This window comes from Scomber scombrus, chromosome 14 (genome assembly GCF_963691925.1).
Source record: "Scomber scombrus chromosome 14, fScoSco1.1, whole genome shotgun sequence".
Taxonomy (NCBI): domain Eukaryota; kingdom Metazoa; phylum Chordata; class Actinopteri; order Scombriformes; family Scombridae; genus Scomber; species Scomber scombrus.
Window position 1 is genome coordinate 18,764,886 of NC_084983.1, and position 23,049 is coordinate 18,787,934.

Genomic DNA, 23,049 nt, shown 5'->3' on the forward strand with positions numbered 1-23,049 from the left:
ACACATATATACATAGGTATTTACAAAAGCAGTACAGAGCAGTGTCCGCTCGATGTCTTGTTTCCACGTCTCCTTGAAAGTTCAAAATGATCAAAGACGGTGACGATGATGATGAAGTTGGCAGCAGATTTGTACGAAAAAAATAGTTCATGTTGTTGTTGTTATGTACAGATGAAGAAAACGTTTCCAGGATGTAATCAGAAAGAATCCCGAATGTGTTGTAGGAGCCTGACACCACAGTTCTCATGACGGCAACATTTGTGATAGTTTCATTATGCATGTCAAGTGCTCGAGTGTGTGTTTGTAGGGCATGGGTGTACTGTGTGTGTACTGCATGTTTATTTAAATCAACATACTAGGTTATTTCCTGATTATTGATGAGAACAGGCACCAAAATCATCTCATAGTTTCTGGTAGATCATTAGCTCAAGTGCTAAGACTTCAGCAAACAGTGTTGACTGATAACAGGCGGCCAATAAAGAAAACAATGAGAAAATGAAGGGACTATGAAGCTAAACAGCCAGAACTTTTACATGATGTACACTGTGGCTAAGACAGAAGTTAAAAGTAATGAAATGTTTACAAACAGATATACTGACCATTAAAAGATCCCCTTATAAATATGCTTACAATGTAATTGATGGAGGACAAAATCCACAGTCCTTGTTTTAGGTACTTAAAAACACTGAGTATAGTATAGTGGATATCTTCCATAGTTAGCCTTTTCAGTTTCCTTTGTGTTTCCCTGGGCAATGTTTTCCTGTAATAAAAAGAGGGAATTTGACACTAAAAAGACAGCAACTGTTAAATATATTGACTTGATTTGACCAATTTGGACGACTGAAGCTTTATATTGTGGCGCATAGCTGTAAGTGTGTGGGTCTGGGGTGTGTGTGTGTGGTTTATGTGGCCGCAGTGCCATGTGATGCTGTTAATGCTCGTCTTGGTGCATGTAACATTACCTCTGATGATGTATCAGGTTTGTATGAATAAACTGTGGTGCATCCTGCCAAGTAAAGTTGTAATTGCCTTTTTTTGGCTATCATATGCATTTCAGAACCTATAAAGAATGATTGGGTCTTTCTCTGTGCCCACCCACACTCACTTCTGCCTATGCTGCTGTTCATATTAGCTTCAAATAAACATTTAAATACATTTTTGCACAAATAGGACTGTATGCACATTATAAAGGGATCTTCTAATGGTCAGTGCAAGAAAAACCTCTCAATGTTCATTTTGGCATCTTAATATTATTTTAAGATCGTTAAAATATGTGTGATCGCTTTCTCTTTTTTTCTTTTTCCATTGTTCACGTCACATTCCTATTGGCTGTGGTAGGTGTAAACCACCAAACGACTCAGGTGACACACCTGCTACTTTTCACTTGCCAGAGAAGAGTTTCACCAGGAGATCAAGAAGCGTAACGAGAGCACGCTCTATCTCCCTCAGACTCACTCACTGAAAAGGAACCAACCAGCATATGTTTGCAAGTGTAACAACAAGGATATGATACCCACCTGCAAACACCACTAGTGGCATTTGTAGGAGAACCAGAATAAACACAGGTCCACAGGGATGATTTTGGACCTGTATCTGGTCATGATTCCTTTAATGCTGTTAGGTTCGGGTGGACTGTCATGTGTGTGGATACTGTAATATGTGTGTGTGTGAATGTGTATGTTTGTATATATATATATATATATATATATATATATAAGTATGTCTGTGTTAATTCTGGTGGCGCTTCATGTGCAGGGCCAGGTGGTCGGAGCGTGAGAAGCAGCGGCTGCAGGCGACACATTTGAAGGGTTTGGCTCCGGTGTGTTTCCGGTAGTGTCTGGTGAGCTCGTCCGATCGGGCGAAACGCCAGTCGCAGCTCTCCCATGTACAGCGGTAGGGCTTCTCTCCTGCAAAAGAGAGGAAGAGAATATGTCTGCTTAAGACAAGAAGTTTCCTTTTCTTTTTTATATCTTGAGATCAACCACCCACATTTGACCAACACACACCATGATTTTGAAGGAAATTTGTTTTTGTTTCCCATCCTGGGTCTTATTTTTGTACTTTTATCCATCACTTCTATCAGCTGACATTTTAATCACAATATAAATTGCTGAAATCTTTCAGTTTGATTCCTATCAGCGTGTTCCTGCATTACTGGACGTAGCCGTATATCTAAATGGGGATATAATCAGTATTTGGGCATTGTTAAATGGCAGTTAGCTGTGTGGGTAAGAGACTGTCGCTTTTCAGAGCTCCCTCCTGTAAACACTCTGCTCGTTTCCATGAAGCTGAACAGCGAGATAAAAATTGCATGATGCAACATTTTAGATATGGGCTCCACTATTGTGTCAGGTGTCAGCACCCACATACACACAGATATCAAGACTGTTTTGCTTTGTTAATAGACAGAACTTTATTTACGGAGTGATATTTCTCAATATTGAGCCAAGTGTGTCTAATTTTGGGCGAGTAAGAGAGAAAGAGTCAGAAGGAAGGAGAGAGGGGGAGAGAGAGAGAGAGAGAGAGAGAGAGAGAGAGAGAGAGAGAGAGAGAGAGAGAGAGAGAGAGAGAGAGAGAGAGAGAGAGAGAGAGAGAGAGAGAGAGAGAGAGCGAGAGCGAGAGAGAGCGAGCGCATAGAAAAACATTGAAAGTCTAATTCAAGGGTTTTATCTCTTTACGTGAATCAACAAGATGAGGTCACTTCATTCACAAACCATAGCAGAATTTTAAAAATACACCGTCACAGCCGCAAGATGCTCTCATTAAATTCTTGACAATGTGTAGCTTGTGACAAGCTGACAGCACTAACCGCTCTGTGAGTGTGTGTGTGTGTGTGTATGTGTGCCATCACAACTCACTTTGTTAAAAGTGTAGAGGTAATGGACACACCTTTATTTACAGTCACATTTGTCATCATTAGACCTAGTGTTTGTGGTCGCATGTGCCCCAGGTTAAGCAATCCTCAAGTAAAAAAAAATAATGTCTTGAAGCAGGTTACACCTGACGGCTGGAGGAACTATTAATCAGCTCTAACTGCAGTCAGTCTGCAGTTTTATTCTCTCTGATAATCAAAGGCAATGTGATTAATTCAATTATTTCATCATCAATTCCTGAGTTCTTGCGAAGTTACTAATTCATAATAAAGATCATTTTTATTTTTCACAAGAAGGCGTCTGATTAAGTAATGTCTTATTTATAAGGGGATCTTTTAATGGTCATTATCCCTGGTAGATGTCATTATCTCTGGGGGGGTTTGCCTGCAACTAGAGAAAAACCTCCTGTATGCAAGAAAATGTGTACGCTGCCTTGGAAGTGATTGTTACAAACTTATTAAAATCAGGATGTGCTTCAGACATGCAGGACCTGGACCAACAGGTCCTCAAAACTAAATGACAAAATGAGTTGTTTGTTTTAAAACTGCTTTCTTAAAAGGTACCCTGTGAAGTTTTTTTTGGCAATGTTTAATGAGTGACGTGTATGCAAATGCGCTTAGCATTTGCGCTGAGCATGCAGGTAATGCAATACACATTTGAGCCAATGGTATCATACTGTTCCTCTGATGGACAGGTGGTGGTAATGAACCAAAAAGAGTAGCATGACACCATCAAAACAAAAAGCGTGGAAGACAACAAGCTATGTGTTTTATGAGGATGGAAGTGCATTACTTGTTTTTGTGAATATAAACAGAACAGAAAACCTAACTTTTGAATATGAAGAGTACTGATTAGAGGAGCTTTAAAAATGAGCCCCATACTGGCCTTTCACAGTGTGCTCTGGAATGAACACTTGCTTATTGTACATGTGATGTTGATCATCTTGGAAATAAAGTGTGTCCCACTGTAACAAAATTATGATGTGGTTCGGGATAAGAAGGTATGAAGAGAAAAAGCACTGAAGACTAAAACTAACAAGATACACCCAAACATTGACATTTCTCTGCTGTGCCTCAACGTGCTTTTGCCAAACAGTGAGCTAATCATCAACAAAGAGGGGGAAAAAAAGGCTCTGTTGAATAGGCCAACATGCAAACAACAGGAAAAAAAATGTAATTTTTCATAGTTGAGCTGGAAATTAATGTCTGAGGATCAATGTGAGGCATGAGCACAAACAAAACTCAGAAGGAGATAACAAAACAATGAAGCCAGATTCCTTTTCGGAGTACTTTTCTGAGCCAAAAGTTAAAGAGTCCACGTCTTGAACAAAATATTAAATGCTGTTTATTTGTTTAAAAAAATAATAATTCTGAACCAGGATATAAAGGATCCAGTCTGTGATCCATTCTTGGTTTCTTTGAACCAAAGTGTTGTTAGCTGTGTTTTCTTGTAGATTTTGAATGCCTCAAAAGGTCATTTCTACATTGTGTCCTTGGCTGAAACCACTTGAGAAAACCCTTCTATCAGTGAGTGTCATGGGAGTGTGACTGTCTTTGACCATTCGTGTCATCGAGTGCTCATTACCAGCATTGGCCCTTTTAGTGCTGATTAGATAGCTTCTGCAATTGACCATCAATCACCATCTGATAGCCATTACCAAAGCGAAGGGGTCCAAAGAGCAAAAGGGGGATTTTTGTGTGTGAATCAATGTTAACAGTTTTTTTAACTTGAATTGGCATATTTCTAAAATACCCCATCCACAATAATCTCATAACTATTATAACATGATATTAGGATGACTAAAAGTTAAAAATGGTATTTCACAAATGTTTTTCAGTAAACAAAATGTGTTTTTTAACAGCTAGAAACATAATAAAAGCTTTAAAACACACATTTGGAGCACCCCTTTCCCCACAATTAAATATAATTTTTTTTTTTTTTTCTTTAATCCAACAAGAAACGAAACCCCACATCAAAGGCTCAGAAGCACAGCAAAGCCTCCTATCTGGACAATATCCTGTTTCTAGACTTAACCGCTCTTAATGTGTGTGTAGAGGTGGAGTACAAATGTCACCATATAAAGGGGTTGAGGCTCTCAACCTGCAGGTGTGTTTGGTTTTTGCTCTATAGCTGCGCTGTTGGGGTCAAAAGCACAGCCGCCTCACTCAGACTATTATCCCTGAGGGCTAGTAAATAGGCTGATGAAATACGACACATACGCACACTGAACAAACACACTTGACTGGTATATATTTCTAAACAAGCTGCCAAAAAGGTCAGGTGCAAGCCTACCCTCAATTCATCCATCCATTCCTTTTCCTTTAGTGTACAGCTGAGTTTTGGGAAAATTTTACCTGTTGGTAAACTTATTACCTGTGAGAACAAGGACAACAGCATCATTTTGTGCATGTTCAAATACCCTGCCCATATTAGTATACATTTAAAAAGTAAAAATCTATAGTTTTTCATCAGTTACATTGTTTAAGACAACTTAAAACTGAGCTCTCCCTCAACAAAATGCAGTAGATCAACTTGAAACAATGCTTTTGCACTATTATATGGAGAACATCAACTGAGCTTGAGGTGCATAATGACTGCCGTCAGTGCCGTGTGTAAAACCTTTCACAAACACAGACGATAGCAAACACAGCCAGCGTGCAGTTTCTCTTCTTCTTCCCACTTTTTCCAGGAATCAGTCTTTGGCATTTGGAAATATTAAATTAACTTTTTTTCACACAATAATGACTTTTGGTGTCTATGATATCATCTCTTAACATGTAGGATCACCACAGCTCCTAACCATGCAGACATCTTCCTCAAAACTAAAAATGATACCAGGGCTTTTACAAGCATTTCTAACAAGACAGACAGCAGCTGTTTGATCAGGTGGCTGATAAGAAACAACTGCACTATTATGTCTTTCTGAAATACACACACACACACTAATGTAGTATGAGTGCACGTATGAACACGTCATGAATAATAATAGACAAACAAGACAGTTTCATCCAAACAAACGATGAAACACACTCAAATGTACAGCTACAGTGCCATCGATCATTCAGGGATACAAAAGGCTTTTGTTTCTGGCTGTACTGCAGAACATGTACTGTATATTTACTCTATAAGAGGATTCAAATCTCTAATCCCTCTGGATTAAAACAAAGTGACTCCTACTTTGATTCCAGGTGATTCTACTATTACTACTACTATTATTAATATTACGCAGTCTGATTCTGATTTTGACTTCCTGAAGTTGCATCATTAAATGCCACCAACAGCAACCAGTCCATAGGTCAGAATCTTAGATATAAACACATTATTATGTTTATCAAACATGAATAATATACATTTCTCTAAAAGAAAGACACATTGAGAAAATGTCCAAGATTTCTCAACATTTTGATCAACTTAAACCATTCATGCCATAAATGACTACACCCATGCTAGTATAATGTGTTTTACTGTGTCAAAGAGCAAACACTCACAGGCTCTCCAGGACGCCCATAAACTCTTTGTGGACCTCTTAGCTTTATCAGCTCAGTTAGTGTTTGTGAAGAGGGCTGAAGGGTTCCTTAATCAGAGTGATAGTACTCTACTCTTTACACACACACATGATTACAAAAGTCAATGTGCAGACCTGTTGAGGCCATGGTCATGGCTGGCTCCACATGGGAGGGGCAGATTGTTGTGATAGCAGAGCTGACAATGACCCCAGTGATGCAGTCCAACAACACTCACAACTACAGCACCCTGCAATCTGAATCTGTCTTTTGAATCTGTTTTGTTTACCATTTGCTTTTCTTCCTTAATTAAAACTTTTACTTATCCAAGTATTAAGTTGACATGTGCTCATTGATATGTTTTACATCCACATTTGCTGCCACGGGAGCTGGTTCAATGCATTTGACGATCGGAGGCGTCTCAGCAGTAGACGCTGAGAGAGGGCAGTTATGCCACGTTCATATCATCGAGAGTTATCGTAATCATGAGTTTAATGTGTAATGTGTACTCTAATGTGTAATTATGACTGGGAAACTGATTTAAAAAAAAAAAAAAGCTTTGCTATACAGTACCAATCACATGTTTGGAAACACTTTCTCATGCAACTTGTAACAATAGATTGCAAGTAGATATTGCTTAATTTTAAGGGTTCCTAGTCAAACCGGTTGGGAACCAGTGCCCTTTTGAAACTGTTGTGCATGCTCATTTCAACTATGTGCGTTGTCTGTCAGTAAGTCAATAATGGGATATTCACTGTCAACTAATCACCTCACAGCCACGCAACCACAGCAAAGACCCATGCCTACAGGGAACTCTTTTCCAAAACAGGTGGAATAATCTATTTGAAATCACAATAAATAACAAAATTTCCTTCCAGTGACAAATGGTTTTATAGCTGTGCATTGAAAATGAGTAAGATAGACATCCAAACTCATACGCTAATCAATAAATTAATTCATACTCCTTCCTTATACTGATATTTCCCATCAACACATTTTACATTTGTTATGAAACGGTCGAAGATCATGTAGAATTTCTCTGCTCTCTCATTGCTTTACAGTATTGTATTGTTTACCATTCTCACTGCACATTTTACTGTCTATTTGTTTTTCTGTGCTGCTTTATTCTACTGTCCAACTTCCCCACTCGGATCTATAGTTTCATCTTATCTCTTTATGACTACAGTGAGATCTATTTGCACATTCATATGTCCCCCCCCTCCCCCCCTGCTGTTATCAGATGAGTAAATCTCCAAACTCCAGGTCTGTGGCTGCTGGGAATCCACAGGTTTCATTTAACAGAAGGGAAACACATCAACCCCCCCAATGCTGAAAAGGGACTGAAAAGCAGGAGTAACCTGTTTGGCCTTCGTTTTAATAGCGTGACTTCCCTCCTTCCCTTTCCCCCTTTCCTTCATCTCTCTCTCTCTCTCTCTCTCTCTCTCTCTCTCTCTCTCTCTCTCTCTCTCTCTCTCTCTAGGTATGAGCATGTATAAAACATGATCGAAAAAAGAAAAACTCTTAAGCAAACAAATGTCACTTCTATGTTTTTTTTCTTCTTTTTATTGTTATTCATCTCTATTATAGTTGCTGGGTGGATCGAAACTGGCAATGTGACAAAATATGTAGTATACAAATGAATAAACTGAAGCCAACTGAACTCTGCACTTAATGGTTACACAGGTGACATTGTGACTAGATGGCAGCTGGTTTGATCTTTAGGATTCATTTGGAAAATGTGGACAGAAAGAGTGAATACATAGTTGTTTTCCTCACAAAGCTTGAAAATGTAAACAACCTCATACATATAAATTTAATTTTCAAGGCGTTATGACTCTCAGAGCTTAAAATCTTACTGACCATCCAGTAACATTAGGTTGCATTGCACGTAATATAAAACAGCCATTTTTATTGTTTTAAATCAGATGGCCATCTATCAGTGACTGAATCTCTGACTACATAATCCAGTCACATGTTGCAACTGTTGGAGGGGTTTGAAAAATGTAGGAAGCTAAATAAAAGTAGGAGGAACTGATGACTCCGATTTACCCGTCAGAAAGTTAATGCGCAGTGATGTGAAAATTGCGGCATATATATCATGGTAAATAAACACAGGCAGTGGTATCTAATTTGAGGTTTTCTTACCTGTGTGTGTCCTTTGGTGTGCCTTCAGGTGAGAGCTCTTTGTGTAAACTTTGGAGCAGCCTGTAAAGAAAGAAAACAGAGAGAAACCATGAGCCAAGCATAAATGTGTGATCCAAGGAGAAGAGGTGTTTGTTTGCAATTTACTAAGTTGTTGTGCCAAGTCCATGAAAATCTTGTAAGAACCCAGTGAAAGAAGGGTTTGAGAAGAAGATCCTTGCCCCCAGTGGAGGATTTAAATTAAGACAAACATATCGGGAGATATAGAAAGTAAATGAACCACAACAGACCTGGATAGTCACAAAAGTGGATCCTCCTTTTCTCCAACTCAGGGTTGTTCCGCCTGTTGTATTTGGGACCTGTCAGGACACCCTGGCCATGTGTCATCAGCATGGCGTGAGGAGACATCCCCGGCACCTTTAGCCCTGGCAAACGATGCTGGTATGGAGGTGGAAGCTGGGGCGCTAAACTGAGCAGCTCAGCCTGACCGTCTGGGCTCCCTGGCTGGGAGTTTGGAGGTGAAGGTGGCAGGCTGTGGGGGGCTGTGTGCTGGGATGAGTTGTTAATTGAAGCCTGGTAATAGCCATGGTGGTGTGGTAGCTGGTGCTCTGCCATCATGTAGTTTCCATTTGTTGTAGGCAATGTGGCACTGCTGAGGTTCAGCATGGTCCTGCCATTGGAACCAGACGTGGTTGGGCTGGCGTGGGACAACGTCATGGTGAGGTCGGCACAGCTGCTGATGGGCATGTGGTAGACCTGCGGCTGGGGAGCTGGGGGTCCGATGTGAAGCTCTGTGTCTAAATTCGGCTGCTGCTGGGAAACTGTGACCACTCCTTCAGCGCTCATGTCTGGTTTGATGAAAACGTTGTTGACTACAGGCGGCACACTAAAGACGGAGGTGAAGTCTGGCAGTGCCTGGGTGGCACTGGTGGGGATGGAGCAGGGCACCTCCAATCCAGGTTCTGTCTTGATCTGCTGGGGCGTAAGGGTCTTGGTGTTGGGCCGGTAGAGGCCTGTGCGGAGGTGAGTGGTGCTGGGAAGGATGACGTTGATGTTGAGGCTGTAAGGGGTGCCTATTTTGTCATCTGAGAAGTACTCGTCAACCACAGAGGCACTCTCTCGTCTGTATTTCTTGTCACCAGTGTCTATCATGGGACTCAAGAGAGGACCGTTGATCTGGGGAAGGTATTTTTCCATCTCCATCCGGATCTAAACAGAAGAGAGAGGAGGATAAAGGAGGAATTTAATGCGTGTAATGAAACTGCAATTTACTACAATGCTTCAATCACACTCAATTTCTTTAGTCAAATGTTTATTGGTGAATCCATTTTGCACTTTCCCCCACCCCAAGCTGCTTTATTTCAACTCAATAAGCGATTTCCAAATTTCCTAGAATGCCTTTGAACTTACAAAAGAGGAGGAGCATGAACTTGTTCTCAATCAAAGGTGAGCATACTTCCATGTAAACAGACACAAGCCATGAACACTGAGGTGTGTCCAGGATTGCGGCTGTACAAACTTACAAACCCCACCTGTCTAGGATTTGCAGTGGACTCAACAGCAACTTGAGAAACAATACACAAAACAAACTTCCCATTTTCTAAGGCATTAAAACCAAACTTTGCTTCACCGTCACTGCTGTAATTCGGGATTCCATCTCTTCTTTAGATAAAAGCATACTAATGCCAATTGAATGATGACATTTAAAATTGGGAAAGCGTTCTATGGAAACATCCAGAGGGGCAGCAGCTACTATTTGGCAAGGTATTTGTTTAACACTGACAGAGTATTTGTTTAACCGCTGTAATTTTTGTCAGATTAATCGACTGCAGATGATGATAAGATGGTTGTGACGTGGTTCATTTCCACATAGAGCAGTTAACTGAAACAAATAAAGGCAAAAAAAAAGTATATAAAAGGAGTGAAAGACACAGTAAAGGAATTAAAAGAGAATAGAAGTAATTTATAGACGACAAAAGAAAAGTTTGGTGATGTTGGTACCAGGTCTTCCTACTCCATCATCCTCCCTTCTTTCATAGCTCACATTCCTGTTTTACAAACAACCAGGATCAGAATTAGGACCTACATCCAAACTCCTGTTATGTCCTGTCGTCTCGAGGTCTGCCATGAGTTTCATAACTTAACGCCTTTTAAAATGTGTGCAAATGTATTAATCAGTGATCAGTAACTGCTCATGTGAATGGTTGGAATCAAAGCTGTCAATTCATAAGCTTAAGAACTATTGGTGTTACTGCTCTCGCTTTAATGTAATTAATAGGCTGATAATTAGATGATCCTGAACTTTTTCATACAACTATACAACAGTTTGGCAATTGAGATAAAGACTTTAAACTAGGAGCTACAAAATTAAAGGTGTTTTAAGCACTGACTGTACAACAGGCTTTTTCCCAGGAGAGATCCATTGGGACACAGGAAGTGATGTGTTTTTGTTCCTGGTCTTAATAAACACCAAGATATCAAACACAAAAACAATATATAAAATGGGGTTTCCTGTTTGAGGCCAGAAAATAGCATGCAGAGAGCAGAAACTCATGTAATTAAAGTAAATTAAAATTACTAGCAGTAGCAGCAATTGATGACTTAAACTTTCATCTTTTAAACATTGTATTGCAACTACAAATGACAGGTTTTACAATAACACATTACCACTGTCTGCTAAATATAAAAACCACACTGGTTATGTTACATGAAACCTTTCTGTATTTGTATTCTTCTAACTGGTTTGAAGTAGGCAGGGCCTCATTTTCGTGCACCAATCTGAATTTTGACAACAGAAGAATCGGAAACTGATGACATTTGTTGCTTGCTTTTTTTGTTGCTAAACACAACTATCAGATCGGATCAAATGTACCTGTGTGACAGTTGTGGAAGTTGTGCCTTTGTACAAGGAAATTTTGTTAAGCGACAAGACTAGACAGGTAGAGTGCACAAGAAAATAAATTGCAGGTATTTTTCTCTTTCGTAATCCTGATGAACTGGTGTGTCTGTTTTTGTGTGTGAATCCATCTATAAAGCAGACAAGTCACTTGCTCTTTAGAGGTGCACAAGCCGTTAAGTGAAGAATTTGATCTGCAGACCACACACACACACACACACAAGCACGCACACACACACACACACACACACACACACACACAACAATAAATGCATGCGCCACAAAAATGCAACCCCCCCCCCCCCCCCCCAAATGTATGTATCTGTAAACAAATGCACACAAGTTATGGCATGCATGCAGAGATTCACACTAATTTATTGACACGCTCAACTACAGACCTGCACACACACATACACAAACAGGTAGAGAGTTCCCTGCATGGGTGTGGCATGCAAGTAGTGATGCATGAACAAGAAAACGAGAGAGGAAAAAAAAAAAAAAAAACACCCCAGCCAGACAAAAACAAAGACTGTAGGCATGAGAAAGATGCAGTGAAACCTAAACACTGTCAGGTAAAAATAGACCTGCCATACAAATATGATCCTCACAATGACAACAGATGAAGAATGGATGGAAGGCAAGACAAAGGGGAAGAGGGAGAGGGTGGAGAGAGAGTGAAAGAAAAATAGCCTCAGAAGGATATGAGAGAGAACAAATCAGCAAGAAAGAGAGAGTGAGAAAACCACAAGAAAAGAAAGTGCAGCTAATTATGAAATTGATACCGATGTATGAATGAAGCAGCTAATCTGATGGTGACATCTGAATAGATTTAAAGTCGCAGTTGATCAGGAAGCCGCACCGAAACTACAGATGGGAATTCTGTGCATGTTTCTAAGGAATCTAGAAAAAAAATTGACCGAGTGGTAAGATAAACACAGTGTTTAATTATGCTGCTGCAAAGATGTAACAACAACTTTCAGTTTTCAGTTTGAACACAACACTTATTGTTCTGTTGTGTAACTGTGAATACATGTTGACTTTAGGGCAGTAACTCTTTGCACATTGATTTACTGTAATATTTAAAGAGCACATTATTACTAAATAATCAATGAATCATATGATATCATCATATTTGATCAGAAATGATGATGTTCATACCTGATTTGATTTGACCAGTTATTGATAAAATGTCAAAAATAATGACAAAAGGATAACATTATTTAAAAAAACGCTTGCATGTGTGACCTGCAGTACCAAACTAAACTATTAAATAAATTACAAAACTTGATCATTAAAACAACAAAAATATTACTTTCCTGATGATTATCATTTCAGCAGTTAACTATTATGTTACATGATTAAATTGATCTAATTATAGTATTTTAATATTTTACATTAGTTGCAATGATTAGTCCATTAATTATCAACTATTATATCAATTGCCAATTATTTTGATAAAGAATGACTCCAAACAATTAAACTATTAAGAAAAAAAAGTCTAAATTTTCATGTTTCAATCCCTAAAACCTGATTATTTTCTGGTTTCAGTGACATGATTAATATCTCTGACTATTTTTCACTATTTTCTGACATTTTATAAACTAAACTAATCGAATAATTTAGAATTACTAAGTTGACTTGACTTATCAGTGAGAGCTGAACTATATGAATACAATCCCCCCCCAAGTAATCAGAACCCGGAGAGTACAGTGGAGTCCTGGACTGAATCGTTCGTCGGATTTGGGACAAATGACCTAACGAGGTGCTGATGTGCTCGAGGTCAGGTCCAGCAGCTGAAAAGGTGGTACAAAGGAGCAGAGAGGGGCCCATTTCAACGCTGTTATTCTGCAGCACTGCTTCAAGTGCCAGCATGTCAACACACAGACACACACACACTCAAAAACACACATCCCTCTTTTTATATCCTGCTGATATATTTTCACACAAACACTTAAACGGCTGTTCTTCTACATGTGTATATTGTATAAATGTATTTGTATTTATTTAAGTGCACATTTATGGATTATTTGTTTCCATTATATCACTTGTTTTAATGTAGTTTTAATTTTTCAGCTGTAATTTTTTTTATTTGAATTGTTCCTTTTGAATGTGAGTGCATGAGAAAGCAAAAGTGAGTCAGTGAGTTGGTTTATGTACATTTATATATATGCATATTTGCGTATATGTGTGTGTATTTTACATCCATATATGTATATATGTTTAAACATCTGCATGCATTTAGTGAGTGCTGCTCCCAATGCCTAAAAGGTGTCCATCATTCATCGCTGGTGAACTCACGCAGCCTTGTCACCAGTGCAATCTGAGCGCTTGGTGAAATTAAAGTATTGGGTATTTACTGAGGAAAAAAGAAAACAAAAACAGCCTCTCTGTTTCATGTCCACTGAGGGCTCCTGTGTGCCTTTCAGGATGGGACACAAACAGGCCCTGTGCTGCTGGGGTGCTGGCAGCTGTAACCCTTGGGTGCCCTTGGCCATGTCCCCTGCTGGCGTGCTATTAATCCTGCTTATCCGGCTTGTAGTTTCCCAAAAACGCAACCGAGCGCTGAATTGCACCAAATGTTTGAATAAATCTAGCATTACAGATACCTTTATCATGTATCTGCATGCAATTTAGGGGGTATGCTGAAAGGTGATGTTAACGTGATTTATTCAGATTTCTACAGGATCAACTATCAACAAAACATCTCCAATGACTGAAGATCTAACTGAGCCACACATTGTAATTCACATATTGTTGAAGTCACTAATTTTGCACACGTAAGCAAACCAGATGGAGTAAAAACACCATCCTTAAAAATCATAAATCATTTAAAATTAGTCCCTGCTCTAAGGGATTACCTCCTTTCCCTCCCTTTCCACTACAGAAATTAAAATCTCTGGTCTGGACATGCAGACTTCAAGAACAGTTTGACTTTACATTTTCAGTCTTCAAAGGAAACTTCAGTCATAATTTAAACAGCTGAAAGGGAACTTTGGCATTTTGACATACGTTTATTTGGGGTATTTGTCTTACAAGTACAAAAACACAAAATGATAATGTTAACTAGAGGCATGACAAACTCAAAGGGAACTAGTTGATGAACTGCAGTTCAAAATGTCTTGGTAGCGTTTCATGAAGTAAATGAGGAGAATATCTTGGGGCCAAGACTGAGTCAGTTAATAATTGGACAACATATACAACTGTTTTCTATGAATACTTCTGGCCGATAACAACAGTATGGGCCTCTTATCAGTTCTACTCAGGTTTATTGGATAGAGTGGGAGTTTCCACACTTCCAGTTGATCTAACATCCATCCTTGAATGGTCTCCATGCGTTTTAACCCAATTTTCTACAAAGAAAAACTTTACACTGCTAGACATTTGACATTTTTCTTCTCATATTACTTGCAGCCATTGTTCTCTGTTCAGCTCTATAAATGTCGGACCTAAATCTGTTAATTAATGTCATGAATTAACTAAAGGATTAGGTTTCAGCATCCATCTGAACTCCTCTATCCTCATGGGCCCTCCGTCCTTATCACCAAAAACGTATAACTCCTATGAATTAAGTTGATGATGAGAACCCTACTTAACAGTAAGGCTGCAATTAAGAATTATTAACACCATCAATTAATCTGCCATTTATTTTCTCAATTCATCAATTAAGCATTTAATTTGTAAAATGTTTTAGAAAAAATGTCAGAAAATGGCATTCACAATTTTTGAAGAGTCTGTGCTTTTGTTTTCCATTTGCAACTTTTTTCTGACCAACAGTGCAAAACCTAAAGATTTTTTATTTTTTATGACAATGAAAAGCATCAAATCCTCACATTTCAGAGGCTATTTCATACATTTGGTTATTTCATACTGAACAATGTATCAGAAGAGAAACCGTCAAAGCAGCCCTGTGAGATAAAAGTTTCAGAACTACAAGGTCTGCTGCATCGGAGCGGTTCTTATGCTAACTGAGAAACAAATGCCTGCGTCTGCACACCAGTTATCCTTTATGACTCTTAGGAATGCAAAGAAACGTTGGTCATTTGCCTTTGGATCTCAATAAAAACAAGACTGATAGTGCCGGGGCCTCTCAGTCTGCTCGCTGTGAATCAACGGAGCAAAAATCATGACAGGGTCATCAGAGGAAAAAACAAAACCTTTGAGACTGTGGTGATGTTTTATGACCGCTGATGGAGGGAGAGATAAAGAGGCTTGTTTTGGCTTCTCAGGATAGTGACTGGTGAAGCCAAGAGTTACTACCGTTCAAGTGCAGCTCGTCTTTGAACATCTGGTTTACGATGAAGACGCAACATCAAATTTCAACTAAAGTTGCTAAAGAGCGAGCGTGTGTATGATGGTGAGGCTGCCTGTAAGCAGTGCAGTACAGGCTATTTGTCAGTGAATAAATGCTACAACTCCTGAAGACCCAGATCCTACAGAGCTGAGCAAACTGAGCTGACGGTGGCCGTTAGGAAAATCTTATCACCTAACCCTACTATAGACCACAGGTATTAGAAAAAAGGTGATTAACAGTGGACTGTCTGCGGGCAGTGTGTGCTGTCTGGTACAGAGATAGAAGGCATGATGGTCACGGATGACATCATCAGACCAAATAACTCACACAGAGAACAGCATGAGTCAAATGATGAATCTGCTTTGGTTTCTGTCAGCCTGCTGGTAAAAGGATTATTCCGTGTTAGGATGAGACTGATTTATGCGTTTCCACATACATGCGATTCATATTAAATACTTGTTTATTGGTCAGCCATGTTATCTATTGCCAAAATAATGCGGGTGAATCACTGCTGAATAAAACTAGAGCAAACAATTCACATTCTTGTGCGGAAAAGCTTATTTTATAATTCAGCCACTCACACAGTCGAGAGTCAACTGAGATTACTTTGTAGAACAGTTGAAAGCAACTTATTTTACATGTGGTATTAGTTTTGCTGTTGCTCTATTTTGCCCTCCAGAAGAACCAGCTATTCGGTTCATTTTCAAACACACTGTTTTGCATCCGCTTCAGTTTGTCATCTGTTTCTGCATATTACCGTACTCTGATTACATCTGAATTCATAATAGAAACTCACAATGATACCCGAAAAAACTAAAAAATATCCATCTGTGAGCATCTGTGGGCTTTAAGTTGGCCACAAAATAACCCAACAGATAACTATCAACATCAGGGGGAGACGAAATGAAGAAAAATGCAGCACTGACAGACATCAACTCAGGTTAACTTAAGTATTAAGATTGCCTAATATCACAAATTTGCGTCAGGAGGCTTTCCAATCTGTACAGTAACACAACATCCTCTGTCCTTAGACCTTCAATTCAAACAAGGAAAAACTCCCTAAAAAACTAAGAAACCTCAAGACAAGTAACAAAGTAGGGAATCCCTCTCCCTGACAGACGTGAAATTGATCTGGGTACAGAATGGGACACAACAAAATTATAATGGGTTAAGAAAATATAAAGCTGAGCACAAAAACAACAATCAAGAAAAATGTTAGAAAACAGAAATCAATAAATTCAAAGACCAGAAAATTTAAAGTTGGAAAAAATAACTCAGCTGTCATCGATATTCAATTTTCTACAAATGAATCATTTTGTTTCCCCAATCACTGTGGGATTATACGAGCTCAGACTTGTTAGCAGACGCTTGCTCAGATGCAAATCAGCTGCATGTGTTGTCCTGGAAGTCAAATCGTTAGTCAAACAAAAACCATTTCAGCGTTGCATGAAAAAAAAAAACAGCCAGCAACAGTGGGCATAAAAAGACGTGGAGATGTAGGATTTTACACTAACAGAGGGTTGCCATGACACAAAACATGTGGAAAAAGTTCCGTCTAGTCAAAACAATGACATAAGGAGAACCAACTAAAACACAACAAGCTCCAAGTACAATCCCAGGATCTACAAAAACATCTTTAAGGCCTTAAGACAAGTCATTTTAAACCATATCTGAATATTGATCTCAAGGAATCATTAGGCGTGACTGGCGACATGCTCTTGATCTGTACGCCATCAAGTTACTCTGTAACTTCGCCTGTCGTCTGTGCTCAGTCTTACAGGAAACCCATTGCTGATATAATGACAAAAGAATCTGGAAATAGGTTTCATATCAGTAACTTATTCTGTCATTACTGCCCAAGGAACATGAACAGATTCTTCAACAATACTTTTCTTGCAGTGACGGAAATAAAATTATAACAAACTGTCCTTGGCTGACAAAATGTTGGCATTTGTACAGACTGGATCCTGTGCAATATAATGATAAGTCTGCAAATCATTTCAAAAGGAAAATTATGAAAGTTTCTCTGTTCCAGCTTCTTTAACGTGGGCATTTGCAGCTTTTTTATGTTTTATATCATTGTAAATTGAATATATTTGAGTTTTGCACCGTTATGGCTGTTGTAGTTTTTTTTTTTTTTTGCCATGTACATTATCATGAGGACAGGGGAATTGTAGCGACCATGTAGAAGGAGTGATCTGACATGTGCAAGAAAGAAAGTAATAGGCTGTGCACTGATGAAATTAATTAAATAAAATGAATTTTATGTAATGGATAATGATTTACACACTTTTACATACAACACAGTTATTGTGTTTCTTTTTCCTAATGACAGACAGTTGAATTCACAAACAACAATAACACATTTTAGCTTTGAGTTTGGACTTTCTCATGTTTGACTGTTTGTTGACACTGAATGTAATGTGCTGGAGGGCAAACCCCCGATCCCAAATTTCACCCATTCTCATCTGGTCACCTACAAATGGAACAGTAATGCAGATCTATTCTTAACCCTTTATGCTCTGAATTCCTCCAGTGACTCAGACATAACTCCTTATAGCTGCACAAATCAATATTTTTATATTATCAAATGGATCAAATAATTATTCTATGTTTAATGTGAAAGGGCTTGTAGTGATGAACGGGGAAATAGTCACAGATTAGTTTTGCAATTAAGTTTTACGGTATCTTTTAGCTCACTTTATGTTACTTGAGGTAAGTCTGAGACAAGCTGATGAACATAGTGGAGCATTTAGCAGATACTGAGCTACGTGTTTTCCTCAGGAGATGGTGCAGACCAAACCAGAGCAAAAAGAAAAGTTTTTATGTTGGACATTCAACTCTGCTCCAGATGTAAGGAAAACATGTTGTTTCCTATCTGCTAGATGTGTAAACAGGTAAGTGCTTAACACATTCACCATAACAACTTTATGAGCTGATAATATGTCAGCGTTTACAACCCGTTGCACTGTCCCCAAGTGGCCAAGAAAACAACTTCAGTTTGCCAAGTTTAATTTCACACCAGTTTTCTCACAGACTTTGAGACACAATTAAAAACAACGGTAGCCAAAAGATCCGTTACAGACAGGTATTTGACCAAAATCACTCAGCAGTAAGGGAAATGTTTTGACATACACAAGGACAATACTACATGATACCAAAGACCTGCATGTGACTGGTGTCTGTGGAGCCTCATCACCCTTTTTTACTGCTGCTGTAACTTTCTCATGAGGTCGACCTTTATCATCCTGTTGCCTCGAGGCAGCTTATGGAGATGTGGGCCCTGCTCAGACAGGTCGGGCAACATACTGCTGTCACGACACCAGCTCAGTTAAGCGGTCTTTAACACACGAACACAATGGCACAAAGACATGTCTCAGACAAAAAAAGAAAGTGGAAAAGGCAAGAGACAGGCTATTTCTGTACCCATAACTTCCTGTAGTGCTTTGCTTTAGTCAGAAACAGTGTTTGAAATTAAATAATAGATAAAAGAATAAAGGATGAAATGGAGAGTAAAAAAAAGGGTGACAGTGAAAGACATGGAAAGCAAACAGAGAGTGACTTCTGTGGAATGTGTTAAAGAAAGCAACAACATGCACCATCATGGTGAATCAAGAGCATATAAGGTAAACCCTCTCAGATGGCGGTTGATATTAATCTGCCTGTGGGGTAACTATTCCACTTAACCTGCCTTCTTTGTTCTTGACAAAGTCATGCTTTGCATAACAAGCACTGCATGTTACAGCAGAAAGAAGCAAGAGAAAAGCAGCTGGACGTACGCCATTTTGTCTCAGGAAAAAATGTTACTATATTAATTTGTAAGTTCTCATCATTCTCCATTTGAAGCAACAATGAATAGAATAGAGCTGCAAACATTTAACAGAAAATTATGCCAAAATCCCCTTAAACCAGCTTCTCAAATGTGAAAGTGTTTTCTGGTTCCTTTAGTCTTTTATAATAAGAAACTGAATTTATTTGGGGTTACCAACTGTTGGTCGGGACAAAACAAAATATTTAAGGTGACTTTGGGAAACACCAGTCACTATTTTCTGACATTTTATAGACCAAACATCCAATTAATTAATTGAGAAAATAGTCAACAGATGAACTGAAGATGAAAGTAATTAGTTGCAGCTCTGTATCAGAGAATTTCCACACAAATAATATATAAAGCTCAAGTCAATAATTTACAGCTAAAACCTGTTTTCAGCTACATGGCATATGAAGCTCACAAATCAGTTTATTTAGTTTATAAATTACCCTCTTCACAGTTCATGACAGCCATTCTGTCCTACATGTATCTGTACATAGACAGCTATGCGTTTCTCATAATACACAGAAGACAGGAAAAAGCCTTATTACTGAGAATGACTAAGCTTTGTCATTCTGAGAGAGGGGCTTCAGACCTTTTCAGTCATTATTATACCTTTTTAACCATTTTAATGTACTGATTTAATATTTTCTGGGTGAATGAGGACTTGTGTAGGCTATGTCTTTTTTTCTTGAGCCTAAAGCTTTAATTATATGCAATGTTATTATAGCTTATAATCAGAATTTATTCAAAATTGGTTGGTATAGATGGAAGAAAGCAAGCGTAAATGAGCACATGCACATCCATATATTTCTGCAGGTGCTGGTTAACAAACATTATACAAAAAGAACAAGAAAGTACCCGCACACTGACATCGTGTCGACTACTATGGGACCTCTTCAGGTAAAAAGTTTTCCTGAAGAAATAATAATAGTAATATCAGACTTTTTTCTTGCATAACACTGCTGCTGCTGGACAATGCTCACTCAGCCTGATACTGACCGTTTCAGAGAGATGTACAATAGTTTCTTGGACTGTTGTCGGTTCAAAAGTGATCCACCATGTGACCACTTTACTTCCATGTTTGCATGAAAATCAACAGCACAAGCCCGGCCCATTCCCCAATCCTAGTTGCTTTGTATGGAATATGTTGCATACGTGTACAACACATGAAGAAGAGTGCATCATATCCATATGCATCAACATTGCAAGACAAAAAAAAGCCAACAAAGAGCACCAAGAACCAACATCTTTCACCTATAAAATCCACTATAGGTGTACAGCATCGGTGTTCGTGAGAATAGCAGAGCAGCTTTATTTGGGTCTCGGTGTCAGCTCCCTGTTTACCAAACACCTGGCAGCAGGCCAAACTCAGCACCGTCCAAAGGCATCCGGTTTCAGTTTGTGCAGTGTTGTGATCAGGCAGGGCCAGCGTACAATCCACGGGTATTTAACTTTAATGCAGCTGTCATGTCTCTGCCATGATCAGTTGTTTACATTTGACAAAAGAGGTGCTGGTGAGGTCACAAAAAGCTGTTTATACTTTTTTGTTTAACTTATTTTCTATGATTAATTGGCATGTCGACCTGCTATAACGTCAACGTCTGCTACTTCCTGAAACGTTCGGGCACATTTCTGGCAGTGGCGCGACAAGTGTTCACTAGCTATCTTGGATAGACAAGATCTGCAAAGGAGTGCGATAATTGATCAAGAAGAAGCCATTTTGCACACTAAAATTCAGCCTGCTATTCCATCATGTGATCACATCCCATGACTTCTGTAGGCAAGGACAGCCATCATAATTTAAGGAAACAAGCAGGAAACCACAGAGCACATGCATTCAGGCTATATCTAGTTGAATGTAGGCTACTAGGTGTTTAATTCAAATTAAGGCCAGCAGGGTATTGACTTTGCAGTGTATTGATATCATCAACACAGCATGTATAAAGTGTATTTGTTTTTAAATAAACCACAACAAACAACACCTTAGTCAACTACAATGGACTAGTTCTTGCTCTTCAGTGATGGCGTGCATCACCTTTTATGTATCCATAAATTATTCCCCATTTGAAACCAATAACATGACTAAAACCTACAAATAAAGTTTAATTAAATACTACAGAGCTGCCACTAGTTGCTCCAAACAGCTTAATGTGTGCACTTTACTTGCATTGTCTCACATGTCAGGTGTCTGTGTAGGACTTAAACCTGCCTGCATGTACAGGTGAGCTGCTTTCCCTCACAAAGGTAAAAACAGTCTAACTTTTCTGGGGGGAACAAAAAAAAAGAGTAGGCTACAACATGTAACTCAATGGTAATTCAATGAATATTAACAGCTTTTGTATAGCCTGCAAAAGCGACTCCCTGTTTTAGCTGAAGCACCACCTGCAGCCACGTTGTCTGTTTTAGACGTGAATGTGAAGGGGGGAAATACAATTATTAAAATACCCGGAGGGGCCGGAGCCTCGGTTCACCGGTAGCCTGGCCGAACCTCAGCAGGGCAGCAGTGACTCTCACCCCGGTTTGACGTCCTCAAATACGGGCGAGTCCTCAGCGCCGTCCGTTCCCGACATCCTCACCGGCTTCAGCTGAGTGAAAACCACCCTTTCTTCTGTCGTGTGCGGCGGATTAATGGCCAGGCCTATACTCGTTGCCATTTAACTTAATTGGTCACTTAAACAAATGTATTGTTTTCACAGTTTGGCTTAGCCTAAAAGCACATACACAGTTCTAATATTTACTGCGCCTTTTTTTTTTTGGAGCTGAAAGCTACACAGTAAGTCCACAGCCCTCCCCACTTTGCCTCCCAGGTAGGTTTTACCTGAGCTCAAGTGTGGACCTGCTACCTGAAGGCTGCGAAGTACACACGACAGCCAATCAGAGTAGAGGATGGTCGTTATCCAATCCGTGTCCAATGTTGGGGGAGGCGGGACTCACCTGAGAGACTCCACGAAAGGAGGAAAACAACTCGAAGGTATTATGCATATAAGCATTCTCTCTCTCTCTCTCTCTCTCTCTCTCTCTCTCTCTCTCTCTCTCTCTCTCTCTCTCTCTCTCTCTCTCTCTCTCTCTCTCTCTCTCTCTCTCTCTCTCTCTCTCTCTCTCTCTCTCTCTCTCTCTCTCTCTAACACACACAATTATAATTTAACAAGGCTGTAAGAAGGCCGATAAAGTTGATCTCAATCTATATGTGAAACATAAAAATAAAAAAGTGATGAAAGCCAGAAAGCAGATTTTTATTTTATTGTTTCCTAATATAATAAACCAGCTGCCAAATGACAACTTTTAATTACTTCCTGCGCACGTTTCAGATTTCTGCAATGTGTTTCCCAATCACACAAAATGAATGAGTGATATCTATAAAGATCAAATTGTGTCCATGCACACAGGTAAAACCTACTGTATTCCACAAAAATCTATCAGGTGAAATCTGACTGATATGTCTAGTATTTTTCTAATCAATAATCTAACAGGATGTGATGGTTCTTCCTTAGGAATCTCTCCCTTTCATCTTTTTCTTTTCTTTTTTTCTC

The 23,049-nt window shown here is 39.1% G+C and overlaps 1 protein-coding gene across 1 annotated transcript; it reads right to left on the minus strand.

Moving 5' to 3' along the window:
* Window positions 1-1,728: 1,728 nt before the first annotated feature.
* Window positions 1,729-22,173, minus strand: klf5l (Kruppel like factor 5 like). Its single transcript, XM_062433514.1, is given in 4 exon segments — window positions 1,729-1,907; window positions 8,522-8,581; window positions 8,809-9,727; window positions 21,991-22,173. Coding segments are annotated over 4 exon segments (1,341 nt in total).
* Between the last annotated feature and the right edge of the window lie 876 nt (window positions 22,174-23,049).